The sequence below is a fragment of the Gorilla gorilla genome, chromosome 18 (assembly GCF_029281585.2).
Source record: "Gorilla gorilla gorilla isolate KB3781 chromosome 18, NHGRI_mGorGor1-v2.1_pri, whole genome shotgun sequence".
Classification (NCBI taxonomy): Eukaryota; Metazoa; Chordata; class Mammalia; order Primates; family Hominidae; genus Gorilla; species Gorilla gorilla.
In genome coordinates this window covers 35464277-35478535 of record NC_073242.2, presented here as the reverse complement: position 1 = coordinate 35478535, position 14259 = coordinate 35464277, and the positions used below count along the sequence as shown (strand labels likewise).

At 47.0% G+C, this 14259-nt stretch overlaps 1 protein-coding gene across 14 annotated transcripts in view; it reads left to right on the top strand.

The window, feature by feature from the left end:
• The window catches only part of LOC129527637 (sorting nexin-29-like), a 173974-nt gene that overhangs the window by 66014 nt on the left and 93701 nt on the right, over positions 1–14259 (top strand). For 13 of the 14 annotated variants that reach the window (XR_008672650.2, XR_010131351.1, XR_010131352.1 and 10 more), the window contains 4 exons: positions 3629–3809; positions 7092–7162; positions 9078–9326; positions 12560–12935. Coding sequence is in view for 9 of the 14 variants with exons in the window: in XM_063699649.1 (XP_063555719.1) it covers positions 3629–3809; positions 7092–7162; positions 9078–9326; positions 12560–12935 (877 nt within the window). In the remaining 5 variants the exon portion in view is untranslated. Of the gene's footprint in view, positions 1–3520; positions 3810–7091; positions 7163–9077; positions 9327–12559; positions 12936–14259 lie in introns of all 14 variants that reach the window. The other variant, XM_063699652.1, reaches the window with a different exon arrangement.

The window sequence follows — 14259 nt, the reverse complement described above, 5'->3', positions numbered from 1 at the left end:
CCCTTTCTAGTTACCCCAGTAACCCTGGGCGATTTTGCACTTTTGTGTTGATTTTATGGGAGAGGATTTTCAGGCTTAGCATGGTTGAGTGACTTGCTGAAGGTCATTTGGTTGAATGGACTTTTTCTCTGTTGTCCTGCCTGCTAGACTGGAAGCCCCTTAGGGACGAGTTCTTGTTGTCTCTAGCTGGTGACACATAGCCTAGCTCGGTTCACAGCTCCCAGGAAGAATGCAGTGGATCCTAGTGAAGTTGAATTGAAACGTTAGAGTGAACTTAACTAGCCTGCCATGCAGTTTCTGGAGATGGGTGTACTTGCCTCCTTCTGGAAGGCAGGTTCAAAGCCTTTGTCACGTTTCAGAGGGGACCGTGAGCCTGTTTAGGTCCTAGATTGGAAGCCAGGTCCAACTGCAAAGACTCAGCTTCCCCTACTTGGAATATTAAACAGTTGTGAACGTGATCATTTTGAAGAAGGCCAAGTCCCCTCATTTTGCAGGGCAGTGTGATTTAGTGGTTTGCAGTGAGCTCTGGGGTCCCTTTCTGCCATACTGTTTACTAACTGTGTTGCTGGGCGAGTCGCTTCACTTGTCCTGGCTTCAGACCTTGTCTTTCACATGGAGATGGCCTTGGTTGTGATGATGTCAGATGTAAAGTGTTTACTGCAATAGCTGGTGCATGGTTAATGCTCAGTAAATAGTAGTTGCTGTTGCTGCTGTTATTATTATTGCCAGCATGAAAAAATATTAAAGAGCCAATGTTAAGTGAAGAAAATTGATCACAAAATTATGTATACACTAGCATTACAACTATGAAAATATCTGGGGTTGGGCATGGTGGCTCCCGACTGTAATCCTAGCATTTTGGGAATCTCAGGCAAGAGGATCGCTTGAAGCCAGGAGTTTGGTACCAGCCTGCACAACATAGCAGAACCTCATCTCTACAAATAAATAAAAATTAAAAAATTAGCTGGGCATGGGGGTGCGTGCCTGTGTCTCAGCTACTCGGGAGGCTGAGACAGGAGGATCACTTGAGCCCAGGACGTTGAGGCTGCAGTGAGCTGTCCAGCCTGGGTGACAGAGGGAGAGGCCCTGTCTCAAAAATAAATAAATAATAATTAATTTAAAATGTATATAAAAAATTTTAAAAATCTGTGTACATGTGGATAAAAAGTAGTGGGATGTGAGGAGATACAAGTAGTTGTAGGAATGACTGTCTTATGGATAAAAACAAACTTTCTTAGGTTTCCCATAACGCCTTAAATCTGTTCCTATCCTCAGACTGAGTAATTCGACCTGTGGAAATCTTTCATAAGGAACTAGGAATGAGGACAATTATTTATGTATAGGGGTGTTCTTTACTGTACAGAGGGAAAGTTGGCCATGTGCCATGCCCTTAGTAGTAGGGAAATAGTTATGTTTTACTGGAAAGCCAACAGAAATCATCTTTGAAAGACTTTTAATTGTAATAGGAAAATGTTCATGCTCTAGACAAGAAAATAAATGAATCAGGATACAAAATTACACATATAAATATGTATGCGTATACACTCATACAATATGATGTGGTTTTATTTATTTATTTTTTGAGACAGAGTGGAGTGTTGTGGCGTGATCTCGGCTCTCTGCAACCTCCGCCTCCTGGGTTCAAGCGATTCTCCTGCCTCAGCCTCCCAAGTAGCTGGGACTACAGGCGTGCGCCACCACACCCAGCTTTTTTGTATTTTTAGTACAGACAGGGTTTCACCATTTTGGCCAGGGTGGTCATCTCTTGACCTCGTGATCTGCCTGCCTTGGCCTCCCAAAGTGCTGGGATTACAGGGGTGAGCTACCGCGCCATCCTGTTTTTTTTGTTTTGTTTTTTTTGAGATAGAGTCTTGCTCTGTCGCCCAGGCTGGAGTACAGTGGTGCGATCTTGGCTCATTGCACCCTCTGCCTACCGGGTTCAAGTGATTCTCCTGCCTCAGCCTCCCATGTAGCTGGGATTACAGGCGCCTGCCACCATGCCTGGCTCATTATTGTATTTTTTAGTAGAGATGGGCTTTCACCATGTTGGCCAGGCTGGTCTCGAACCCCTGACCTCAGATGATCCACTCGCATCGGCCTCCCGGAGTGCTGAGATTACAGATATGAGCCACCGTGCCTGGCCTGATGTGTTCTTTTCTTCTGGCTGCTGTAACAAATTAATACACAGTTGGTGGCTTTTAAACACTATAATTTATTCTCCCACAGTTCTGGAGGTCAGAAGTCCCCAATCAGTTTCACTGGGCTAAAGTCAAGGTGACAGCAGGGCTGCTTCCTTCCAGAGGCTTCAGGGCCGAATCCGTTTCTGGCCCTTCCAGAGTCTGCTCGCTGCCCACCTTCCTTGGCTATGGCTGCCCCATTCTAGTCTTTGCTTCTCTGGCCACATCATGTCCTCGTCTTCTGTGTCAAGTTTCTCTCTGCCTGCCTCTTATGAAGATCTTGTGATTACATCAGCCTCGCAGGGATTATGCAAGATAACCTCCCAATTTCCAGATCCTAACACAGTTGCATAGACTCTTTTACTATATAAGGTAATATTCAGAGAATTCTGGAGCTTAGGACGTCGATATCTTTGAGGATTATAATTCAGCCTACAGCAAATGTTGATTTTATTATCAAAAAGAAAAGTGCAGTAAAAAAGACTGAAAACTCTTGAAAATGTCAACATTGGTCTTTTCTGGATGAGAGGTTTTAGAGTCATTTTTATTTTTGATATACTCTTCTGTATCTCCCACCTTTTTTTCTTATTTCATTATTGTTTTTGAGGCTGAGTCTTGTTCTGCCACCAGGCTGGAGTGCAGTGGTGCAATCTCAGCTCACTGCAACCTCCGCCTCCTGGGTTTAAGTGATTCTCCTGCCTCAGCCTGCCCGGTAGGTGGGATTACAGGTGTGCGCCACAATACCCAGCTAATTTTTGCATTTTTAGTAGAGATGGGGTTTTACTGTGTTGGCCAGGCGGGTCTTGAACTCCTAGCCTCAACTGATCCACCACATCAGCCTCCCAAGTGCTGGGATTACAGGCATGAGCCACCGTTCCCAGCCTCAATTTTTATTTTAGATTCAGCAGGTACATGTGCAGGTTTGTTATCTGGGTACATTGCATGATGCCGAGGTTTAGGGCACGATTGAACCCATCTCCCAGGTAGTGAACATAGTACCTGGTAGGTAGTTTTTCCGTCTGTGCTCTCCTCCCTCTCTACTCTCTCTAGCAGTCCCCAGTGTCTGTTGTTTGCCATCTTTATGTCTGTGTGTACCCAGTGTTGAGCTTCCATTTATAAGTGAGACTATCCAGTATTTCGTTTTCTATTTCTGTGTAATTTGCTTAGGATAATGGCCTCCAGTCATCCATGTTGCTGCATAGGACACAATTTTGTTCTTTTTCATGGCTGCATAGTATTCCATTGTGTAAATGTACCACATTTTGTTTATCCAGTCCACTATTGATGGGTATCTGGGTTGATTCCATGTCTTTGGTGTTATCTCCTACCTTTTCCATGCTAAGGGGATACTCTGTTACAATCTCCAACTTCGCCTAGAGGCTTTGTGTGTTCCTCTCCCAGTGCTGAGTGCCGCAGGCCGAGTGCCAGGCGCCTGTGCCCTCTCTCCGTAGAGCCCGTGTTCTGGTACTACGTGAAGGAGGTCCTCAACAAGCACGAGCTGCAGCGCTTCTACTCCCTGCGCCACATCGCCTCAGACGTGGGCCGGGGCCGTGCCTGGCTGCGCTGTGCCCTCAACGAACACTCCCTGGAGCGCTACCTGCACATGCTCCTGGCCGACCGCTGCAGGCTGAGGTACGTGGCCGGGATGGGACCTGGGATGGGATGGAGCAAGAGGTGAAGATCTTGGAGTCTGGAATCAGACCACCTGGATTTTCATCCTAGTTCCCCGATCTGGGGGAAGTGGGCCTCCCTCTGACAGCTCCGGCTGAGCTGTGGAGAAACTTGGGGGAGAATCATTGAGAGACTGCCTGTAAAGGGCTCGGCATGGCACTTGCATACAGCCAGCTTGGATGTGGAGAGAGCTGTTGTCTTAGGACATAGCTTCCTCTTCACTTTCTGGATTTTTTTTTTTTTTTTTTTTTTTTTTTAAAGACAGGGTCTTGCTTTGTTGCCCAAGTTGGAGTGCAGTGGCATGAACATGGGTCTTTGCAGCCTGGACCTCCCTGGCTCAAGCAATCCTCCCACCTTAGCCTCCTGAGCAGCTAGGACCCTAAGCGTACGCCACCATGCCTGGCTAATTTAAAAAATTTTTTTGTAGCAATGGGGTCTCAGTGTGTTGCCCAGGCTGGTCTCGAACTCCTAGGTTCAAGTAATCTTCCTGCCTCAGCCTCCCAAAGTGCTGGGATTACAGGTATGAGCTACCATGCCAGGTGCAGAATTTTAATTTGGGATTCTTGCATTCATTCAATCCCAAACTGAAAAAAACATGGAAATTTTACATTGGGGAAGGAAGTCATTTTTTTTGTTTGTTTGTTTGTTTGTTTTTGAGACGGAGCCTCACTCTGTTGCCCAGGCTGGAGTGCACTGATGCTATCTGGGCTCACTGCAACCTCCGTCTCCCAGTTCGAGCGATTCTCCTGCCTCAGCCTCCTGAGTAGCTGGGATTACAGGCGTATGCCACCATACCCAGCTAATTTTTTGTATTTTTAGTGGGTATGGGGTTTAATCATGTTGGCCAGGCTGGTCTCGAACTCCAGACCTCAGGTGATCTGCCCGCGTAGGCCTCCCAAAGTCCTGGGGTTACAGGCGTGAGCCACTGTGGCTGGCCGTGGCCATTAGTTTTGCTCTGAGAATGGTGGACTAGACATGTTGTTTTGTGTCCTTGAGTGATACGGAGCGACACTGACGAATCCTTTTCTGGTTCCTTAAGTAACTTCCCCATCAGCAATGCCCAGATCGTCAACAGTGAAATTTCACTGAATTCAGTAAGTGGGCAGTTTGTGAGTAGTGTGGCGTGTTCCCTTGATTTTATATCTTGCCCTGTGTTCCCTAGTTCAGGTCTCCTCTTCTGCTTTATCTACTGCTGTGGTCACCTCTCTACTGGTAATGTCTCAGATCTTCTGGGATTGTGCACTGGGGCTCTTAAAAATATCCTTAAAGTTCTCTGTTGCCTGTGGCTCCTTGTTCAATTGTATGGCAAGACTCTATGGGTCCAAAATGGGAGTGCTTGGGAACCAGGAGGACTGACGCTGATGACACCTGTGTACTGCTCACGGTCAGAGTTCGGAGGCTGAGAATGTATGGACCTCTAGGGCATTAACCAGCTTTAGTTAAGGAAAACACACTCCTGTTTCTTTCTTTCCTTTTTTTTTGAGAAGAAGTCTCGCTTTTTTGCCTAGGCTGGAGTGTAGTGGCGTGACCTTGGCTCACTGTACCCTCCGCCTCCCGGCTTCAAGCGATTCTCCTGCCTCAGCCTCCTGAGTAGCTGGGTCTACCAGCGCCTGCCACCATGCCTGGTTAATTTTTTGTATTTTTAGTAGAGACGGGGTTTCACCGTGTTAGCCAGGGTGGTCTTGATCTCCTGACCTCGTGATCCTCCCGCCTCGGCCTCCCGAATTGCTGGGATTACAGGCGTGAGTTATTGTGTCTGGCCTACTCCTTTTTTTCGAAGTGAATTTCTGTGAAGCTCCTTCCAGCATATCGTTTACGGGTAGTTCAGAGTTACATACTCAGTCTCAAAGTTGAAGTGACCAACAAGAAGAAGTGAGTCCAGCAGGTAAGAATCACAGTTGACCTTACCTGGATCACCAGCCACTTCCCCAGCTGGATGTTGGGAAAACACATTCATTTAGATGCACGAAAACAGGCTCAGATTTTTAAAGGATTATGATTTTAGGAATCAGGTGCAGTCAGAATGTCAGCTTGAGCATGTGGTTTGTACGTCTACTAACATTTTCTGGGAAAGTATATTGGAAATGTGCCTCTTCTTTCTTTCTGTTAGTTGTATTCAGTCACTTCAGTGGCTAATTTTTCCAGTCTCTCACTCAACTACAGGTCACGTGTCCCTGACTTTGCTTTAGCGAAATTGACTTTTTCCTTGATTAATTTAGAATTCAGTGACCTGGCGGGGAAGTTATGGCATTGGGGATTTTTGGTTGCCATTGCTTAACAGGAAGTCAGAGAGAGCTTGGAAGTTGGACTCGGGAGACCTGCTTTTAAGCCCTGGCTGGACCATTTATTGGCCAGATGACCTTGGACAGGCTCTGTAGGCTTCCTTGACACCCCTACCCCAACTGCCATCTAGATTTGTGGGGCATTTTTAGCCTCCTAGCCTTTTCCAAGGATAATGTGGGCTTTCAGGTCTGTAACCTAGGCAGGCATTGTATTATTATTATTATTATTATTATTTTGAGGTGGAGTCTTGCTCTTTCGCCCAAGCTGGAGTACAGTGGCGCGATCTCTGCTCACCAAGCCTCCAGGTTCAAGCGATTCTCCTGCCTCAGCCTCCCGAGTAGCTGGGATTACAAGCGCCTGCCACCATGCCTGGCTAATTTTTTATATTTTTAGTAGAGATGGGGTTTCACTGTGTTGGCCAGGCTGGTCTTGAACTCCTGACCTCAAGAGATCCTCCCACCCTGGCCTCCCAAAGTGCTGGGATTATAGGTGTGAGCCACCGTGCCTGGCCAAGGCAGGCATTATATTAAATGCCCTGGTTGATGAAGCCGTAGAAGCTCTGTAATTTCTGTCTGAAATGGTCTCTTCTTGTATTAGGCAAATCAGGCGAGCCCTGTGATTTCCTGTCTGTCTCTTGGGGACGTTGCTTGAGTGGAAGTCACCCACGTGACTGCTCCCTTCTACTTTGCTGCTTTATAAATACATTGACATATCATGTCTATTTTAGTACTCTAAAGCTGAGGGTCGGCAGGGGGACCAGTGAGGAAGTTGTAGGATGTAAGTGTTCAGTCTTCTGTTTGTAACCAGAAGCTTTAAACCAGCAGAGACCTCAGACAAATCATATCCCTCCTGGGGTGACCAGGTGCAGATCTTCCAGGGAGCCGTCTAATGGAATTTCCTGGTTAATGGACACAGAGAACCACTGCTAAGAACGATTTCCTTTTCTCTTTCAATCTGCAGCACTTTTTATGAAGACTGGTCTTTTGTGATGGATGAAGAAAGGTCCAGTATGCTTCCTACCATGGCAGCAGGTAAGCCTGGCCCAGACCAGGGTGCCGGGCCTTGTGACACATGGCAGAGGGGCTGCCTTGGGGCAGTTCCACAGCGCCATGGAGTGTTGTGATTCTTCTGTCCCTCAACAACTCAATGAGTCACTTGCTGCTGTCCTTTTACTAGCACTGAATGTTGGTTTTTTTATTTTTATTTCTTTAAAGAGAGAGCCTCACTCTGTCACCCAGGCTGGAGTGCAGTGATGCAACCTCGGCTCACTGCAACCTCCACCTCCTGGGTTCAAGTCATTTTCCTGTCTCAACCTTCCGAGAAGCTGGGATTACAGGCGCCTGCCACCACGCCCAGCTAATTTTTGTATTTTAATAGAGATAGAGTTTCACTATGTTGGTCAGGCTGGTCTCGAAATCCTGGGCTCAAGTGATCCACCCGCCTTGGCCTCCCAAAGTGTTGGGATTGCAGGTGTGAGCCACCATGCCCGACCACAATGTTGGGTCCATTTATCTAGAATGTGAGACCCTGGCAGAGAAAGCGAAGATGTGAAGGTTTTTAGTTGGGCTTTGGAGATGTAATATACATTGCGGGGAATTGGAGGTGGGAGACCTACCTTTGAATCCTGGCTTTACCCCTTGCTACCTGGTGACCTGGGGCAGATGCCGTAAGCTTTGCTGCCTTTTCTTTCCTCTCTGTGAGGTGGGAATCATGCTGTCTCAGCAGTCATCTTCATGGGGCTGTGAGAGAATCATGTGAGATCAGGAGTTGCACACATGACGAGTCAACGTGGAGAGACCCTGGGTTGATGTTAGTCGGTGGACTGTTACGTTGTTCGCCCTTTGACTCAAAGGGTGAAAGGTGGAATCAGCCGGACTGAAGTGGGCAACTTGCTTCCTCTTTCCAAGTTTTTTGTTGCCTCCTTTTTGTTTTTCCTTGAAAATTTATACTAAATCTCATATATCTGGGGTTATGTTAGTCCTGTCCATTGATGAGAAGAAGAATTTGACCATAATTTCCTTTGTAGATCATAAGATGCCCAGTGTAAGTTTCTTTCCACAGTAATGATGATGATGTTAACCAGTGCACATTTGATGGTTTATGGAGCTGAGTGTTTTGTGAGTGATTGCCTTTAATACTTACAATCCTGTGAGGAAGATAATATTGTCCCCATCTTACAGATAAGGCGACTGGAGTACAGGGAGATGCTAAGTTGCTGGACCAAGGTCTTTTTTTTTTTTTTTTTTGAGACGGAGTTTCACTCTCGTTGCCCAGGCTGGAGTGCAGTGGCATGATCTTGGCTCACCACAACCTCTGCCTCCTGGGTTCAAGCGATTCTCCTGCTGCAGCCTCCCGAGTAGCTGGGATTATAGGCATGTACCACCACGCCCGGCTAATTTTGTATTTTTAGTAGATATGGGGTTTCTCCATGTTGGTCAGGCTGGTCTCGAACTCCTGACCTCAGGTGATCCGCCTGTCTCAGCCTCCCAAAGTGCTGGGATTACAGGTGTGAGCCACCGTGCCCAGCCTGGATCAAGGTCTTGTAGCTAGTAGGTGGCAGTGCCGGGATTCACCCCCAGGCAGCCTGATCCCGGAACTTGTGCCTTTACCTCCTCCCAGTTGACTTCTTATTCATATTCATCTTCCTGGCTGTTAGGGAGAGAATGTGGCATGACTCAACTCCCATGATAACGGATGTCTGCTGACCCCAGTTTCATGGGAGGTTTTTTTTTTTTTTTTTGAGGCAGAGTCTTGCTTTGTCACCCAGGCTGGAGTGCAGTGGCGCGATTTTCGCTCCCTGCAACGTCCGCATGGGAGGTATTTTTATACCTATTTAAGATCAACGTGTCTCCTCTTCTGTACTCTGTTGTCTGCAGCTGTCTTCTCTTGTTGATGGTATGACTGCCCATCAGCAAGCACTCCAGACTTTTCCCTTTTTTTGGGCAGGTCTGAACTCCATACTCTTTGCGATTAACATTGACAACAAGGATTTGAATGGGCAGAGTAAGTTTGCTCCCACCGTTTCAGACCTCTTAAAGGAGTCAACACAGAACGTGACCTCCTTGCTGAAGGAGTCCACGCAAGGAGTGAGCAGCCTTTTCAGGGAAATCACAGCCTCCTCTGCCGTCTCCATCCTCATCAAACCTGAACAGGAGACCGACCCCTTGCCTGTCGTGTCCAGGAATGTCAGTGCTGGTGAGTGGGAACCGGTGCTCGAGGCGGAGCAGAGGGAATCAGAATGTGGCGGATGGGGTGGACATACCTCGTCATCTGAAAGTAATTCCAAGGGGAATGGAGTCCAGTGCACTTGCGTTTTCCATTTGTGTTTCTGTTTCTCATCCTCATTCACTCTGAAAGGGCTCTGACGGCCTTACCTAGATGCGAGAATTGCCGGGTGGAAAAATGAACAGCTCAACCATAGCAAACGGAAAGTGAGGGTGTGAGAGACACCGGGAGCCAGATGACGTTGATCCTCATTCATTCATTCCTTTATTTGTTCCTTCATCGTATTCTGTGTGTTAGGCGGTGAGCCGAATAGGAAAGACAGATTACCAGCAGGTAGCCTGCAGTCTCCTTTGGGATGGGTGTGGGTGGGTAGTTCATGACAAAATATATAATTTATGATCCTTAGGATAAAAGGGATGAAAGCCAAGCGTAGACTGCTATGGGGAGCATCTGCCATTGGTCTTGCCTCTGATTGGGGATGGCATTTAAGGCCTCAGGAAAGAGAGGAGTTGTCAGGTTTGACTCTAGGCTCTGGGGAAGCAAAAGAGTTGATTCAGGCCGGTCGTGGTGGCTCATGCCTATAATCCTAGCACTTTGGGAGGCCGAGGCAGGAGGATCGCTTGAGTTCAAGGGTTCTAGACCAGCCTGGGCAATGTAGTGAGACCCTGTCTCAGTTTTTTAACTTTTTTTTTTTTTTTGAGACAGAGTCTCACTCTATTGCCCAGGTTGGAGTGCAGTGGCATGATCTCAGCTCACTGCAACCTCCACTTCCCGGGTTCAAGCAATTCTGCCTCAACCTCCTGAGTAGGTGGGACTATAGGCGTGTGCCAACATGCGTGGTTTCTTTTTGTATTTTTAGCAGAGACAGGGTTTCCCCATGTTGGCCAGGCTGGTCTTGAACTCCTGACCTCAGGTGATCTGCCCGCCCTGGCCTCTCAAAGGGCTAGGATTACAGGCGTGAGCCACTGTGCCCAGCCTGTTTTTAAAAATTTTTAATTAAAAAGTTAAATATAAAAAAGGAAAGTTGATTCATTTAAGATTAATTTGGTGAGAAGTTTTCAATACCCTTTGATTCCTTTGGGACATTAAGATGTTACTACAGCAAAATTGGAAATTTTGTTGTAGTATGTATGTGTATATATGTAGACACAGGGTCTTGCCATGTTGCCCAGGCTGGTCTTGAACTCCTGGCCTCAAGTGATCCTCCTGCCTTGGCCTCCCAAAGTGCTGGGATTACAAGTGTGAGCCACTGCACCTGGTTGAAATTGGAAATTTTGGGCTTAAGTACTTAGTATTCTCAAATCTCTTAAACAAGGCAGTAACTGTGGCCATCCCTTTGGAATTATTCATGGTGAAAGTGCAGAGTCCCATGGTGTCTTTGGTACACAGTGGCCTTGTCTGTCTTGCCCTGTGCTTCTCCAGCAGAGACCCTGCATGAACCTTGTAGGAGACAGGCCTGTTGACAGCTTTGTGTAACAGACACTGAAATTTCTACACCCACAGGAGTAGCAGTCCCACCCATTTTTGGAACTCTGCTTTTGAGGTGATCTCAGAGTTGTGCTATACCAGTGAGGCCTCACCGCATCACACATTGGTTTAGACAGATTGGATTTTTGGAATTGGCTCAAAGTGTCTTACATCCAAGTGTGATGATTAAAATAGGGGCACAAAGTGTCTTCTGTGAGTGCTGGTCACTAAGGCAAGCTTGATTTCTTTTTCAGTTAACATTTGCTATATAACAAGTGATTTAAAAATGTAGCGGCTTAAAACCACTGCAGTTCGTTACTTTTTTGTGTGGGTTGGCATGGTGGCTCTTCTGCTGGGCTCTTTCGGCTCACTCATGGGAGCTGGTGGTTAGATTGGAAGATCCAAGATGGCCCCATCCACGTGTCTGGAATCAGTGCTGGGGCAGCTCAGGTTCTACTGATAGCCTCTCATCCTCCAGTAGGCTGTACTGGCTTTTTTATATATGGGGTCAGGGCCACTGTCCAGGATAGCAAAGGCAAAGCTGAGACCTTTTAACGCCTAGCTACTAGAACTCACACAGTGTTATTTCTGCCACTTTTTTTTTTTGGAGACAGAGTCTCGCTCTGTCACCCAGACTGGAGTGCAATGGCGCAATCTTGGCTCACTGCAACCTCTGCCTCCCGTGTTCAAGAAATTCTCCTGCCTCAGCCTCCCAAGTAGCTGGGATTACAGGCACCTGCCACCACGCCCAACTAATTTTTTTTTTTTTTTTGTATTTTTAATACAGACGGGGTTTCACCATGTTTGCCAGGCTGGTCTTGAACTCCTGACCTCAGGTGATCCACCCACCTTGACCTCCCAAAGTGCTGGGATTATAGGCGTGAGCCACCGCGCCCAGCCCTTTCTGCCACATTCTTTTGGTAAAAGCAGGGCATGGTGGCTCATGCCTATAATCCCAGCAATTTAGGAGGCTGAGGTGGGAGTATTGGTTGAGGCCAGGAGTTTTGAGACTAGCCTGGGCAGCACAGCAAGACCTCATCTCTACAAATAATAATAAAATTAGCTGAGTGTTGTGGCATGCACCTGTAGTCCCAGCTACTCCAGAGGCTGAGGGCAGAGGATTGTTTGATCCCAGGAATTTGAGGTTACAGTGAGCTATGATTGCACCATTATACTCCAGCCTGGGCAATAGAGCGAGATGCCCCAACTCCTAAAAAAAAAAAAAAAAAAAAAAAAAAAAGCAGAGCACTACGCCAGCCAGATTCAAGAGGGTGCAGAAATAGACATCACCTCTGGCTGGGAGGAGCCACAAAGACCCATTGCAAAGGGGCATTGCACAGGAATGGCAGGAATTTGAGGCTGCTCAACCCTTGACTACACCCCCCAGCTGGTTCTCCTGGTCTCATCTACCAGCTATGAGAATATTTTCCAAAGTGAAGCATTGAAGATCATTTTGGTAATGGTAGCATCCTTCGCATCAAAGTGACTGCTTAGAAGGAACAGTTTCAAGGCGTGCTCTGTGGTGTGTTTATTTAAATCAGAGGCAGAGGCCTGCATCCATTCTGCTCAATCTTCTGTACACAGATTTTCACTGAGGATTTTAAAAAGTCTGAATTCATGTTACAGTGTATTTCTCACTCGAATAGTATTTTCCATAACCTGGAGGTGAGTTGGTTCCATCATCCTTTTGTCTTGCCTCCTTTTTCTTATACTGTGTCTTTTTTTTTTTTTGCCAGATGCCAAATGCAAAAAGGAGCGGAAGAAGAAAAAGAAAGTGACCAACATTATCTCATTTGATGATGAGGAAGATGAGCAGAACTCTGGGGACGTGTTTAAAAAGACACCTGGGGCAGGGGAGAGCTCAGAGGACAACTCCGACCGCTCCTCTGTCAATATCATGTCCGCCTTTGAAAGCCCCTTCGGGCCAAACTCCAATGGAAGTCAGAGCAGCAACTCATGGAAAATTGATTCCCTGTCTTTGAACGGGGAGTTTGGGTACCAGAAGCTTGATGTGAAAAGCATCGATGATGAAGATGTGGATGAAAACGAAGATGACGTGTATGGAAACTCATCAGGAAGGAAGCACAGGGGCCACTTGGAGTCGCCCGAGAAGTAAGTTCCCCTCACGCTTCTTTGTGTGTGTGTGTGTGTGTAAGATGGAGTCTCACCGTCCCCCAGGCTGGAGTGCCGTGGCGTGATCTCAGCTCACTGCAACCTCCACCTCCCGGGTTCAAGCTATTCTCCTGCCTCAGCCTCCCGAGTAGCTGGGATTACAGGCACCTGTCACCACACCCAGCTAATTTTTGTATTTTTAGTAGAGATGGGGTTTCACCATATTGGCCAGGCTGGTCTCAAACTCCTGACCTCAAGTGATCTGCCTGCCTTGGCCTCCCAAATTGCTAGGTTTACAGGCATGAGCCACCACGCCCAGCCTCCCCTTGTGCTTTTAATGAGGGGGTTAAGTTCACTGTTTTCTCTTTCTATGGTATTGGGTGAAATAGGTCTGCAAGCTTTATATTTGCCTAGGGTATCATTCATTCTTCAGGTGTTGATTTAGGAGTGTTATTTGGAAGGAGTGTTATTTGCTCTTTCCCTGAGAACTGAAAGAGGGGAAGGGAGTACATTTGAGGGCACTTAATACAAAGTTAATGTTAGAATGTGTGCCTTGAAATTCTTGCTTTATACATACATCTGTCATTTTCATTTCACAGGGTTCACAGGGTTTCACAGTCTGATGAGACTGTGCCTGTTATTGTTTTTTATTTTTACTCTGGATTTTCCTTGCATCTGACTTGCCACTAGCACAGGAAGCTCAGGACGAAGGCAGCGTTAGGAGAATAGTTGTGGTATGGTGACTTCTGTGTTTATCTGCAGGGGTGTGAATAGCCGTAACTTGCCTGCACCTGCTGCCTTAACGGTGGAGTTGGCCGGGCGCAGTGGCTCACACCTGTAATCCCAGCACTTTGGGACACCAAGGTGGGTGGATCACCTGAGGTCAGGAGTTCGAGACCAGCCTGACCAACATGGTGAAACCCCTTCTCTACTAAAAAAATACAAAATTAGCCAGGCATGGTGGTGCATGCCTGTAACTCCAGATACTTGGGATGCTGAGGCAGGAGAATCGCTTGAATATGGGAGGTGGAGCCAAGATGACGCCATTGCACTCCAGCCTGGGCAACAAGAGAGAAGGTCCTTCTCGAAAAAAAAAAAAAATTCCCCAAATACCCCAAATAAGCTAGTTACCTCTTAGGCTTTGTGGTGCGCAGTGCCCTCCTAATCATGACTACTGCAAAATCCAGTCCATTAAAATGTAAAATAAGGCCAGGTGCAGTGGTTCATGCCTGTAATCCCAGCACTTTGGGAGGCTGAGTTGGGAGGATTGCTTAAGGCCAGGAGTTTGATACCAGCCTGGGCAACACAGCAAGACTCTGTCTCT